Source organism: Aplysia californica, unplaced genomic scaffold, assembly GCF_000002075.1.
Source record: "Aplysia californica isolate F4 #8 unplaced genomic scaffold, AplCal3.0 scaffold00797, whole genome shotgun sequence".
Lineage (NCBI taxonomy): Eukaryota > Metazoa > Mollusca > Gastropoda > Aplysiida > Aplysiidae > Aplysia > Aplysia californica.
Genome location: NW_004798067.1, coordinates 43,680 through 59,263, shown reverse-complemented (window position 1 = coordinate 59,263; position 15,584 = coordinate 43,680). Strand labels below are relative to the sequence as shown.

Below are 15,584 nucleotides of genomic sequence, written 5' to 3'. Positions count from 1 at the left end.
TCGTGACCTGGGCACCATGTCGCTATATCGAAGGTCGTTATAGAGAGGCTGCTCTGTAATAAGAAATATATTATTTCAACAGTGGCACATGCTAAAAGAAAAACTTTCTGATAAGATCTCTATTACTATTACAAGATGAAATAAGGAGTAGAGAAAATTGCCACGCTGACCACCTCAGGGAGTATAGATGATTGCTAATCTCTTCCCGTTCCTCTAGACAGTCAATGTGTCTTTGTCAACACGGCGCTCGGAGCACGATGGTGGAGTGCCATATGAAGTTTTTGTGGCTTTCCTTCTTTGACTTTGATTAAATCATGCACTGGTCTCCAGTTATTAAACATTTGTTCTTAATTTAAGTGTGAGTCATGTATTCAAATTGCATTATGGACTTGATTCTGTTTAATCTTTTTTTGTGCAATGACCAGACTTTTCCATGCCAAAAATAAAGTTAGTTGTTGAGGCAAACAGACTCAGGTGTGCATTTTTTACTGTTCCTAAAAAAAAGTTGGGTTTGAAAGCTTTTCCCCACTAATCGTAGATTAATATCAGCATATGTACCTTAATTCTGACATGGCAATGACACTTTTATGCCACAACAATCACGTCAAGACGACCACTTGACAACTTTCAGTTTCTATGTACAGTCGGGCACAGATAACACAAACACGAAAAGCTCGAAATCAAGGAAAGCTCGTACAATTTGCCATTCCCTGATTGAATATATACCTTTATTACAAAGAATTACAAAGTTCTATCAAACATTTTTGGCCATTTTGAGTTATTAAGACCATGAGATCAACAACCAAATGTAATATCTGCTCTATCAAAACCATACGATTATTTGCAGCCGTTATAAAGATATTCAAAGAGTTGCATTTGAAAAATCTTGACATGATGTAGAGCTCAAAATCTTTGATTTTCAAATGTCTTACAAAGCCAAGTAGGGCCTACTCAGCAGATAGAACTTTGTAATTCTACAGTAGCGAACTGGCCCAAGAAACCCGCCAGAAGAAAAAATAAAAACATCACAAGACGAGATCTCAAATTGTCTGGCGTGTCCGCGTTTTATTTCATCACAAGGCACCAAAATGAAAAATGTAATAAGCATTTGTAAGAACATTCAATGTGAAGACATAGGCCTACCATAGAACCAGTCAAAAGAATCCATTTCTATTGAAAAAGGAGTTTTAAAGAGACAATAATATCAACAGGAGTTCTCTTAAAATCTTAATCCTAATTAAATAACACAAAAATCCCCCCCCCCCAAATCCCAAAATGAAGTAGGCCTATGCTACATATAAATAAAAAAGATACACAAACATCCGCCAAGCACATCCTGAAACAAAACACCTGAAAATTTGGCCTTTACGTGAAAAAAAGAAGAGAATTCACATTTCTATTACTATTAGCAATACAGTGCACATAATTTTTAAATATGTTTAGGTCCGCTAATCATAAGGATAAAGTGGCCCGCCCAGACTAGATAATCTAGACAACAGTATAAGTAAAGAACGGTACTGATTCTGTGCCATAAACACAACATGCCACGGTCCAGCGGAGAAAAATCCATATTCTAAACATTCCCCATCAAAGGAAGCCCAATATAATGCTGAGCCAATCAAGTCGATAATCCAAGTTTATGACTGCCTGCTCAATAGCTACCACACAAACCCACTCCCCACTGTCTTCCCACACACTGGCAATGTTTGCCCCACACCCTACACACAAAAAAGCTCAAGTCTTCCTTCCCACAAATACCATAACTTCTAGTCTCTATATATTATATAGTAGTTCCTTCAGTATAACATGGATAGGTCAAACACAGATGACTCGAAATCACACATCCGTCGAACTGTGCCTGTGGCCCCGGGGTTTTTTTTCTTCTTCTTTATCTTTGTAAAATATCCCTCGACCTATAGATCTAGATCCCTTAGACTACCGAGGCCTGTCCCAACAAATTCGAACTATCAGTCTTATCCTGTATGTTGTGTTTGGTTTAGTATTTTGCCTTTCTGACTTTCTGTCTTTACTCTGATAAACACAAAGTAAGTCCATTGTTCAAAAAGTCTGACTTCAGCACAGACAATCAATGGTGGAATTGGAAAGAGTATGAATCTTATATTTGCAGTTATGGTAAGTTAAGTCACCGGTTCAGCCAAGGTTTTTTTCATTCAAAGTAATCAAAGCAGAGAAAAATAAAAACCCCAGGTTATTTTCCCCCAAGTCCTACAAAATACGATTACTGGAAATGAACTAAGAAATTGCTGTGAAGGAGGATGTTATGAACCTTTTTTTTTCTTATTTCATCTTAAAAGAACAGATCTTTCTACTTTTTATGCTCTTTCGAAATGCACTTAGTGTGTTTTTGTTTGTTACAGTATTTAATTTAATTTTTTTTGTTTCACATTCACACTATGGAATGTGAATTTATTGGTCACCATTGAAATCACTCCCTTGGCTATTCAGTCAACATTTTAATTATTTTTCCTTCACAAGCTGGGTTTTAAAGAACATCTATGCCACCAGGGATAGGCACATCAGCCCAGCGATAAGAAGAAGACTGACAGACAGGACATTGACAATATGCATGTTGTAAAACTGAAGGGACGGCGCAGTGTGGCAAGAAAATTAACACTATCCACTCACGACGCGCACAAAGCGTACAACACTTATCCCCACGGACCAGATACAGATGTGGTAACGCTATATCACAGTCGCCCATCAGCCTCCCGTGGGGAAAAGGTACGGCTTCTTACCGTCGCCGATGGGCCTCCCGTAGAGGCAAAGTGTAAAGAAGAGATGGCAAGCACATTTCAGTGTCGTGGAATAAGTCCGGCATCCAGATCAAATTCATAGGTGGCTATATATACAGTATAACACGGATAGGTCGAACACAGAAGACTCGAAATCACGCATCTGTTGAACTGTGCCTGCAGTCCCATTTTTTTTTTGCTCTTCTTTATCTTTGTAAGATATCCCTCAAACTACGGATCTCTCGAACTACCGAGGCTGGTCCACAGGAATTCAAACTATCCGTGTTATACTGATGTCCTCTATCTTCTAGAACAAACCACTAGTGACAGTCTATGTCTGTCCACCACCCTTATGTTAAAATTCTCAGGAATTAAAACAAAGAAATATTTTTGACACTGAAAACAGGAAAATATACAGAGTGGCTAATTTTGATCTCCATCATAGATTTTAGATACAAAGTAACGAAGTAAAAGAAAAAAGTAATCACAGGACAAAATCCTGTCAACAGCATTCAACGATCAATTTCATGATGTGTCGTAACATGTTTGGTAGGCTTGGAAAAAACAAAATGAAAACTATGTATATAGTAACTTATACACTTACATGTAAATTTCAAATGAAACAGGTACCGGTATGCGCAAAGAAATACATGATATTTAAGAACACACATCTCATTATAACAGTTTACTTTTTTCCCCCGAATACCTGAAGACCAAGTAACTTGTATTAACAAGAGATCTCTTCAGTTCACTTTAAATACTTCACTAACAATATAATTTCTCTTGATTCTTCACAAAACGTGCTATACAGTCATACATCTGACTGGCTATATCAGTATCAAAACTCTTCAAGATCAGTGTTGCCAGTCTCCCTAAAGCAGGATTTCACAGCACAGGGAAGTAGACCTGTCCTGCTAAAGCAAGATTTCAATGTAAAACTCCAACAGTGCAGAGCCAAGCTGGTGGAAAATCGAGGAAATTCCAGGAACACGCCAAGTTCATCAAGGAAACCTCGTTGAGGATTCTACAGACCAAGATTGTCTCCACTGTACACTAACAGCGAAGTACAGAGTGAACAGTGCACCCAAGACAAGTCAGATACGTCAGACACTGTTGAGTAATGATGTGCTACAATCTACGTTATATGTGAGGCAGCGTGGTGTAATCAGGCACTCGTCAAAATAATCAAAGTGAAGAAACTGACCTTTTTCCATAGGTGTGGGAATTTTTTATCAAATTTTTTATTTTTGGATCGGCATCTTTAATGCCCATTAAAGAACACATTTCTGTGAGGATTTTACTGAAAAACGTTGATTAAAAGATGTAAATTTTCAGTTAAAACGGACTCTCAAGCTAAGGAAAAAGTTCAACTTTCGGGGATATTTTTTCTTACTAATTCTAACTCTGAAACCAGGCGCCCCCCACCTCCTTCATTCGCAAATATCTTGACTTCTATTTACCCCAGATATATTTACTTTTTTTTCCATCCAAAACAAGACAAATGAACAAGCTTTAAGGTGATACCAATAGCTCTACATACCCAAATATTGACGAGAGCTTGATTCCACTGCGTCATGACACAATTATAAATAGAACTAGGGTATGCGCTTCACTTACGCGCAATGAATAGCCAGCTTCCCAATATATATAGCATCTAGCAACAAACAATACACAAGAAAGTATACACAAGCAAGCCAGCAGAACAAAAACCGTAACTAATAAATAGATGACTGTATGGTATAAGGGGGTACAAATATCACGGTTATATATATATGTATAAATAAATTAGTACGCACAGCATAATTAACTAAGACATAAAAAAAAGACTTATTGCACATTGCATCAATCAGGTCCGGAACCAAATGTTCTATCTGCTCTATCAAAATCGAAAGATTATTCGGAGCCGTTATCAAGATAGATCTACCCAAAATATTGCATTTCAAAAAGCTTGACTTAGTGTGAAATTCAAAACTGTTAACGCCATAATTCTCAAAACGAGGTAGGCTACCGAGCAGACAGAACTTTGTAACTCTAGGGTAGTGATGTGGGCGCGCTCCTCTTCAGTTCTGACCTGTCGCACACCAGCAAACATAAACCTACTAACTACACACTTTACAAAGTCTGAGAATGAGAATAAAATAATCGTTTTCTACTTCCGACCAGAAATTTTGAGTACGCCTTTGCTTCTTCTCTCTCTTTTCCGCTACACATCCTTAAAATCAACATTTCTTGTTATACACCTTGCACTTAAGTTTTAATTTTTAAAAGTGAAACAACGCAACAAAACGGAGATCACCTACAGTACAGGTAGCAAGGAAAATGTTTAATGACAGGGAAATAATAAAACGCTTGGACATTTATAAGCAAAAACCTCCACAAAGTGACCTAAAACGGCCAACATTTGTTTGTCATCCACTCACCTGTCCCTAATCTTCATTTAATACAAAACAATAAACTCCATATATATATATATATATATATATAGAATATAAAAACCTAAGTCAAATATAATCTATATTATATTTATATGGTTGAAGGTGAGGGGGGGGGGGGGGGGGGAAGAACAAAAGTTAAGGCTCCATTGAAGTTTGAATTAGCGAAAACAAAAGACACCTCAGGACCAAAACGCAGAACCAGCTATAAACACTCGGCATACATTCAAACTCAAATACATACATACCAACATAAACAATTCCTATTCGCAGAACATAAACCAAATGTACTTCTACAAGTAGACAGACATATGTATATTTTTTTTTTTTTTAATTAAAAAAAAATAATTTAAAAAAAAAATAAATATATATATATTATAAAAGCCCATGCAATACTACAATAACCACACCCCTACATCTTGTGTAAGAAGAAAAGAAGGTACAATGTACAAGCAGCAAGAACCACGTTGACGCAGAACCTTCCTTCAATTTTAAAAAATCATCCTTTTTTCGCCTACATAACACGAGTGAAACTCACAGCCAATACTCTTCTCTCTCCAATTGTAAATAGATCTTCCACTTAAATTTTAACATGTATTTTGATCCGTAGTACAAGCCTAAATTTTTCTAATCATTCCAACTTTTTTAAACTTGAACCTTACAGGACCTGGGTTAGATCTGCCAACGAGTGACCTCAAAAAACCTGTCTCTCTTTTTTGAGGATCTCACAGTAGTTGGGGCTGACCTTCTACTTCTTCAGATGTATTTTTAAGGAAAAGATTTGGCAATTACCCTGCACTTTTGTGAATTGTAAAAGAATACGGTTTAAAGAAATACTGTTTTCAAGCATATGGAGAATGACATATTTTAGTTTCATTACCTGTGATCCATCAGAGATGGCGTCGGTGGCCTAGTGGTTAGGCTCTCGGACTCCCAACCGTAAGGTCGTGGGTTCGAATCCCGTCAGGGACCCGACGTTGTGTCCTTGGGAAAGGCACTTTGCGCAAATTTTCCTCATTTCACCCAGGTGGAAATGGGTACCCAGCTATAGACAGTAAAAGATCTTGTCAGTTTGATAGTGTTTGAGCGCGTGAAATCCGCAGCTTGCACTGTATGCTTCTGCGGAAGCTGAGAATGTTTCTGAGTGTTCTCAGTGGGTCTGCTGGGGTAATAATAGTTGTAAAGCGCATAGAGCAAGCTCTTGAGCATGGATATGCGCTATATAAGTGCAATTATTATTATTATGTTTTTCAGGCCTCTTTTACACAAATGTAGCCCAAATATATGAAACCATGCTTAATTTTTATTGCAACACATTGCACTTACAACAACTCCATCAAATACTTGCCAGAGTCATTCATTACTGAATCAATAGTAGCCTTTTTACAAAAGTAACCCTGTTGCGTTAAAAAAAGTGTCAAACTCCAATAAAAATCATCTAATCCAAGTTCAGCACACAATAAAACAAGCTGAGCCATCACAATTGAATTCAAACGGAAAACATCTAGAAGTTCTCATTTGCGCACCAAACATTCCAGCAGAGTTAAGTATAAGTTCTCCAATCATAATATGTAACCTGTTCATCATATCATAGGGCTCCATGGTACATACTTCATCATTCTCGCAACTTCAAAGAGCTGAACTCTTTCAAAGTAAAAGACAAAGGGAAAAACTAGTCCATGATTTAGGAGCTGAACACACAACATGGTAGAATAAGCAGCAGGCACTTCTCAAGTCACATAGCTCTCAGAATAATGTAAGCATTCTGCAGGGGGTGGGTTTTTTTTCCGGATAGTGATTATAAAATGTACTAACTTGTTCACCAATCTTATGATCATGAGGAGCAGTTAGCAGACAGGAGGTACCAACTGGCTCAGAAAATAAATTCAACTTTTCCGACCACGTGGAAACATGTGCGCAGGGACTCAAATATTGCGGATGTTTTTGTCTCAAACATTTCGCATCAAGACTATCTTAACATAAAATGCAACAACTTCTCAACAATCAGTCTGAAGTCGGGCAAAATGCAGGCAGCAGACCATTTCCTGAATCCTGATTTCTGGAACAATCCCAAAACTAGTCACCTCTTGCGGACTCGGACGACTCTGAGATTTTTCTAACGTAGTGTTTGAGCGCGTGAAATCCGCAGCTCATGGTTCATGATGTACTTGTATATGTTTTTACTTACAGAGTACTTACTGTCTTTGCTCGGAATAATGAGGACCACCTCCCCCCTCCCCCCTCCATACATGCGTTACGACAATGTATTTTAAAAAATTTATGGTGAAATTTTCTCAACGAAAATGAGTCATGTACTGAAGAGTAAACGGTGAACCCAACATAAAATAGACATTGGTTTTAAGAAAGTCAGTTTGAGTCTTAGAGGAGCGTAAAGACATAGAATAAAAATTTAAAATAATGTTTCAAAAATGGTATAAAAAAGGTACGTATACATATACGACAGATATAGGAAAATTAAGGTGCTGAAATAGTAAATGGATAAATAAATTGGCGGCAAGAAAATCTGATCAATGCCATGACTCCTCACAGTATCACAGGAAAAGCTTTCATTTGACAAAATTCAGGCAGCAGGCACATCGTCTTTACAATCAACCACACTTGAAAACCACAATGGAAAAAAAATCCTGTTTTCAGGACGAAAGAAAATCAAATGTTAAAGTATAAAACATATTGTGCTTTGATCATTTTCGTAGGGTACCTTCTTTCAGAAAGGGTCTGTAACTCAGACCAATCTATTCAGATTCACAACTTTTGGGAGTAAACTATGAAATTTGTTTTACATTTTAACTCTTTATCTCGGGCAGGCCGCTCCCAGCGGTCGGGAACCGCTTCCAGCGGTCGGAAATCGCTCCAAGCGGTCGGGAACCGACGGGCTATTATCAGCTGTCAGTAGCTTGGTCGCATTCCTTTATGGCCAGGACATTAATATGTGGCAATTGTTGAAAGTAAGTTTCTCTTACAGGGAGTTCTTTCGTTAAGACTTTTATGTCAGAATTTTTCTGATCGTAAAAAACTTGTATGATACAGTACAATTCACTTTTTCCATCACTGAATAATGACCTCAAGGGTTGTTTTTTTTTAAACCCCTCCTTACAACAAACGTAAAAATCTGGTCCCTGAAAAGTGCTACAAGCAAACTCTACTGTTCTGACAAAACGCTGATGTCTCATCCCCATCTCTGCCGCACCCTTCACCAAAGTCATTTGACCTAACTCCCTCCATACCGAAGTCGTCTGACATTACTTCCTGTATACCGAAGTTTTCAGACCTTACTCTCTTCATACTGAAGTCATTTGACCTTACTCCCTTTATACCGAAGTCATCATACTGAAGTCATTTGACCTTACTCCCTTCATACCGAAGTCATCATACTGAAGTCATTTGACCTTACTCCCTTCATACCGAAGCCATTTTACCTTACTTTCCTCATACCGAAGTCATCTGACCTTTCTTCATACCGAAGTCATCTGACCTAACTTTCTTCATACAGAAGTCATCTGACCTAACTTTCTTCATACCGAAGTCATCTGACTTTTCTTCATACCGAAGTCATTTGACCTTACTTTCTTCAAACTGAAGTCATTTGACCTTTTTCCTCCATACCAAAGCCATTTGATCTTACTCCCTTTATATCAAAGTCATTTGATTTTACTCCTTCCATATCAAAGATATTTGGTCTCAGTTCCTCTATACCAAGGTCATTTGGATTTACTTCCTCCATACCATGGCCCTCAGATAGCAAACAGCTCCCCCTCTCCTCTCTCTTCACCCCTTTTCCTTAAAAAAAATTCTATTTAATGAATGGACAGACATTTTTTCTTTACACCCGTACCCTCAGGGTATGGTTTACAAAAACTGAGATCATTCATTTCACGGTGTTCACATTGTCACATATTACACATTGTGGTATTGTTTGAAATTGATAGGATAAAACAAAAATGGGAAAAAAAGTATGTTCCAATTGGAACGGGCTGAGAAGCGAACAATGAAAATGTGCACTGCACTGTGGCATCCAGCCATAGCACGCATGAATTGTCTGTATAGTAGCGTTGTGTATCTATATGCTGTTGATATAAACAGTCATAGAATCTATAAATTATAAGCATTTGTACATGCCACTGTAACCAAATTCTCCAACAAGGATCAATAAGAAAAATAAAAGAACCGTGGATCTTTTTTTTTTTTAAACCCGAAGAAGACTAGAACCTAAAACAGCTCTATTTTGAAGTGACTATGTCGTCAAACAAAACACTGTGCTGTTCTATAGAGAATGCACAAAAATAGACGAAAAATATTGACACTAAATGCAAAACACAATTTTTGTTAACTAGCACCAAATCCCAAAGCAAGAATTCATGATTACTTTTCCCCCCGAGTTAAAAAAATATTTTACAGCTGGGGCACAGCCCAAGTTTTTGCATAAAATGTGAGGATCAAAAGGCTAAAGAGCTTTATTAATCTAAAAAAAACAAAAACGAAACATATAGGAAAGTACCTGAGGGATTTTTTTTCGTCCTGGTGGTACCAAAAAAAAAAAAATCCAGAACAGAAAAAAACCCAAACAAAACCCTACAACTATCCCTCCATCCTTCACAAGCTCCCAAACCATGTACCAAACAGGACATTATATATGACAAAAATGTCATTGAAGCTAAAAGAAAACTATTAAAAACAACACCCCAAAAAAAAGCCAAAAAATTTATTCCATGAGAAAAAATGAAAAGCCGGGCAGCTCTGTAACAAAAACATCTGATTCCTGTCCTACTCCTCAAGCACAAAGGACGTCCTCACAAAGCAGAAGCTGAGAATTACTCCGTCACCATTCTAAGTGCAGCAACCAACAACAGTCGAGTCTCCGAATTCCAAGCATCCCATCGAAATACGGAGAAAATATGGAGGAAATACGTAGGAAGTACGGAGGATGGGTAGAGTCAATGCCAGCCTCTATGCTCCGCCCAGAACTCCTTCGGGTCGTGCCGAATGAGATCACACCGCCAAGTGCCCAAAACTGTTGAGGGCACAGTTCTTCACGGTTTCTCTAGCTATCAAATCGAGACCATTTGTAACGTCTTGTTCCCATGGTCTTTCCAGGATGTCCCCATTCTATGCCGAACTGTGTTGCTATAAACAAGCAAGTCATGAGCACTTTAATACGTGATACAAATTGAGTTCTGCTGAATCTCCCCCTTGTCCTATATATGAGGTGAAAACTATGCCGCACATGTGGGGTTAATGTTCCTCCTATAGTCAGAATCAATTCCCAAAGAAAGCAGTTGCAAGAGATATAACTGCATCTCTCAAGAATAAAAGCAAACTGACATCCCTGCACGACAAAATATTATTGATCCATCCTTTGCTTGCCACCAACACAAGAAGGTATCCAATTCAGGAAAATATCTTTGGGATTTTTTAATGTAAAGCATACAAAGCTACCAGCTTTGTAAAAACTGACTAGGTTTTTGCCCTGACTGCTTCTGCTAGCTTTGTAAAGTTGACTAGGTTTTGCAGTGACTGAGAGTTGAGAGTATATGATAAATATGAAGCACATGTCCAGAAATATGAACTGCATACATTTGGCAAAGCAAGCAAAGCTATAAATATCCAAGCATCATCTTGGGGTGCCACTCAACCATGAAACAAATTCTAGCAACAAGAGATTTTAAGCCATATGCAACTACTTGGGAGTGACTGCATGAGTAGGAACTTTAATATCAAACCCATTTACATTTGTATAATCTTTCTACTTTCCAACCATTGGTACAAAGTTCTCGGGAAATCAGGTGTGTAGCAGCAACAGAAGCAGAGATGGTCTTCTGATACTGTGCTCAGTGCATATCCGAGTAAAATTGAAGTTAAAATAAGAAAGAGTAAGTGAGTATTTCAGCAGCAGAAATTATGCGTTGAGTAAAATAAGACAAGAGATCACAAGTTGGATCTGAGTTCACCTCATAAAATTGATTTCTTCTTCAACTTACGTAATTTTGGTAAGTAAAGACCAATTGACAGCAGAACTGAAAAAGTAAGCTATCTCTTATTCCTAAGAATAGTGCATTTTCAGAAAACGTGACAGTATGACAGAAAAGCAGTTTCCTGAATTCCCCACTGTCCAATTGTATTAAAATTGCCTCTCTGAGATATTGTGACATCAAAGACGAGAGAACCATCATTACAACAGAACTAGTAACTTGAGAATAATCTTGGCGTCAAGAACTCCTGAAATACACCGTGAAAAGTGGCACCCCCCCCAACAACCAATCAGTTCAACAAGGAAAGCCCTATCACCAACGCCACTAAGTAAGTAAGAGATCACGGGCTGGCGTTCGAGGGACCGCGGTCAAAACAGGCTCCGGCCGACGCCTCTCTCGCCCCCGCCTCCTCCAACAAGTGATCCCCGACTTGCTGAACTTTGACGAATACCGCCCCGGACAGAGAGCCCTCCACCACAAATGGCGACTCCTCCGCCTTGAGCCGCGACAGGTCAAGGACGTTCTCCACCACAAGGTCGGGCGTTTTGCTGGTGAAGACGTGTGTTTTGGTCAGCGTGAGTCCCACGAACCGTAACTCTTTCTTCTTGCCGTACAGCTGTAGCGTGGCCTCCACCAGCATGGGTGGGTACTGTCGGCTGGCGTCGCTGAGTCCTCCGAAGGTGTACGGAGCGTTTTGGCGGCTGATCTTCAAAGTCACATTGTCGTTCTGTCGTGCCATGAAGTTCCCGTACAGGGATATAGTCGAGAAATAGCCTTTGGGGTAGAAATTTGCCTGAAACTGGGCAAGTCCATTGTTCTGGTGAGAAGAATGGTTTGAAAGTCATTGAAAGAAATATCTCTCATTCAAAGAAAGAGAACAGACATATATTTTCGTTTAGTAAGTGTTTAGTTTTAGTCAGTGTTTTACGGCACTTGCAACACAATAAGGTCATATAAGTGCGGAAGGTTAGAAGTGTTACAAGAGAGTAACAAATACAAAAAAGAAGGAGGGGAGATAAAGACGATAGATGTCTGATAGGAAAGAAGAAGCAAACCACACCAGAGCACATGCCAACCACCCACAGACATATTTATGGTGCTATGCTCCATCTCTAACCATGCATGGATCAGGAAGAAATTGCTGAGGTCAGCTGGCAGATCCTCGATAAAAATCAGGAGTCACCATTTGGGTTCCACACAAATCTGGTCTTTGATAGGAGATGAAATTTACCACTGGTCAATGCAAACATGTATATCAATACAGATATTTTTATACAAACACACACACACATACAAACATATGCGAGGCATGCTGACAAAACGAGTTACCTCTCGCTATCCAAAAATGGAAACATTGGCTGCAAGGAAACATCGACGCAAGGGTCAAATTTGTAAAAATTTTTAAAATGCCATATTCTTTAAGTATAACATGCCTTTGATTATTTCCTACTAATAAATTGTAAAAACTTCACCTATAAGCCTGATATATCTTTTTCCATAAGGCTTGAATCCGAGAAGTAACTCATTTTGTCTGCACGCTTCACATATATTCATATCCACTCCCATACAAAATGAATTCACAACAAAAACCTACAGTACCAGCTTGCCTGTACATACCACTTCGCTCTGTACTTTTTCATACTACTTCCTTCTCTGCATCAAACACACTTCTCACCTGGTGCTAAAGTAAATCCAATATTTTACACAAACAGAGCTCATGCGCATGGGTTCAGAAAGCTTAGGGGGGGTCAGAGCCCAAAAAGTGACCCCCCCCCCCCCCCCCCCCCATTTCATTGTAAGAAGTTTTGGGCATGACACAAGCCAGCTACATGATACACTGAGCGATACAGCAGTTTAACGATACAGCACAGCTACACAACACACTGAGCGACACAGCAGAGTTACACGACACAGAACAGGTACACGACACACTGAGCGACACAGCAGAGTTACACGACACAGAACAGGTACACGACACACTGAGCGACAGCACAGTCACAAGACACACTGAGCGACACAACACAGTTACACGACACAGCACAGCTACATGACACACTGAGCAACACAGCAGTTATACAACACACTGAGCGACACAGCACATTTACACGACAGCACAGCAACACGACACACTGAGCAACACAGCACAGCTACATGACACACTGAGCGGCACTCATAAATACCGCAACAGACGAGACAACGCATGAACAGATCTTCGCAAAAAGAGAAACATATCACCGCACTGACCTTGTCTGTCTTCCCCTCACAGAACGGCATGTAAGGTACCTGGCACGACAGGCAAACCCGACTCTCAATCTTGGGAATGTTTGCGTAGTTCCTCAGCTCAAACTGAAACCTGAGGCCGTACATCTTGGAGGTGTAGTTCCGGTAGGGCACCTGCTCTCCGTGGAGGAAGACGCCATTGCTGGCCAGGGAGTGGAAGCGGTACGCTGGAAATATGACACAAAGAGATTGTTTAAAGGAACACAACACACAAAGATAGATTCATAGATTGACTGTTGGAACATGACAAAAAGATTGATTCAGGGATTGATTGTTGGAACATGATACAAACATTGATTCATGGATTGATGGATAGATCACGACACAGATCGATTCATGGAACACAACACACAGATTGATGGCTGGCACACAGATTGATGGCTGGAATGCGACACAAAGATTGAGTTTAATTTTAGTAAAAGCCTTACCATTACAAAATACAAACCACACAAGACAGGTCACTTTTCTGTTTTTAACGAAGAGTGAGAACAAAGGCATACACCGTATCTCCTGTCTCTGAAGGACAAACGGTAGGTCCAGAGACAGAAGGAGTCATATATGTACATAAAGTTTAAAAGTACATACATGTACCATCTTATAAACAATGTGTACAATTTTGCCGTTTATGGATCTATTTAGATTAAAACATTCTTGAAAACGGAAGAAAAAAAAATTACTCTAAAAATTCCTCTCATCCCAGTCTTACAAACCTTCATCTGCAAGACACTACAAGGCTCAAACAAAAATTTAAAATCCTTTCCACTCACCAGCTCCCAGTTTATCCTTGAGCGCGTCTGCAAACTCCTGCATCAAAGGCGAAGATTCTAAGGCCAAAAGCTCGGAAGGAGTCATTTTGCAAAACCTGAGCAAAGGTATGATGGTTTCCACATTTTCCCTCCTGTACTCCGCATTGTTGTCCGCCATTAACCACTGCTCCACCTGTTGGACAATAAAAGATGGAGGAGTCATAAATTCTAATCCAACATTCCCTTTTCTCTCGTTTTAATTTTTAAAGTCCAAGTAGAAAAGTTAACAAACCCCAAGGATTTGCACAGTAAACTAAAGAATTGGCCTTCATAGAATAGAAACCAGCTAAAGACGACAGTGCCGGTCAAGATAACTTTGCTCTCAATATTTTCTCACCCTTCTCAAACATTTCCCCTCAGCACACAAAATTATGCTCAGGGACCAAGCGCTTTCTGGTCCAAATTTCCAAAGCTGCGTTAAATTGGCTGCACATGGACAGAGGATATAAACGTTAGGTCAAGCTTTTTCATTTTCCTAATGCTCTTGTTTCTGTCTATTTGACAAGATTTTGTATGGTCATTTAGGAAATGAGACCTCTTAATTACACAAAAGCCTTCACCAAGCTCGAGACAAGTAGGGGAAGAGCCCCGAAGACAATCCAGTGTCAACAATGTCTGTTCGGGACTTGAACTAGAGTCATCAAAAATGGCCATTATCGCTTCTATTTGTACTAAAAAGACCACTATTATGTCTATTTATTTCTCATCAACCCAAGCCAGCAATTCAGCAGGGCAGCAGAATCCAGCGGTAAAAGCACAATTTAGTCCTCCCACCTTTTCCCAAAGTTTCTGTTCCGACTCCACGCACAGCTCCGACATCCCGACAAAGTCTGCCAGCTCCTCCCGCTCCATCTCCACCCAGTCGTGGGCGTCCAGCACCACGCTGAAGTTTGACACGATGAAGTCCTTGCAGGCGTCTCGCAGCCGCTCGGGACCGGTCAGCTTGGAGTAATGATACCTTAGGAGAAGAAGAAGATACTTGAAGTAATGAAACCTTAGGAGAAGAAGATACTTAGAGTAATAACACCTTTGGAAAAGAGACTTAGAGTAATGATTCCTTTGGAAAAGAAGATACTTGGAGTAATGATACCTTAGGAGAAAATATTTTGTTTAATGATACCTTTGGAGAAGATAACATACTTGAAGTAATGATACCTTAGGAGAAGAAGAAAATTGGAGTAATGATACCTTAGGTGAAGAAGATATTTGGAGTAATGATACCTTAGGAGAAGAAGATATTTGGAGTAATGATACCTTTGGAGAAGAAGACATTTGGTGTACGATACCTTAGGAGAAGAAGAGACAGAGACATCGGGTGGTGGGGAG

General features: G+C 39.4%; 1 protein-coding gene across 4 annotated transcripts in view; it reads right to left on the bottom strand.

Annotated features, from left to right (window-relative positions):
• Nucleotides 1-9,025: 9,025 nt before the first annotated feature.
• Nucleotides 9,026-15,584, bottom strand: part of LOC101853888 (BTB/POZ domain-containing protein 17) — a 16,910-nt gene continuing 10,351 nt past the window's right edge. For all 4 annotated transcript variants that reach the window (XM_035972691.1, XM_005109616.3, XM_005109617.3 and 1 more), the window contains 4 exons: nucleotides 15,033-15,216; nucleotides 14,220-14,391; nucleotides 13,417-13,619; nucleotides 9,026-11,989 (listed from right to left, as the gene is read on the bottom strand). In XM_035972691.1, coding sequence (XP_035828584.1) covers nucleotides 11,513-11,989; nucleotides 13,417-13,619; nucleotides 14,220-14,391; nucleotides 15,033-15,216 — 1,036 coding nt within the window. In that variant the 3' untranslated portion in view covers nucleotides 9,026-11,512. The remainder of the gene's footprint in view (nucleotides 11,990-13,416; nucleotides 13,620-14,219; nucleotides 14,392-15,032; nucleotides 15,217-15,584) is intronic.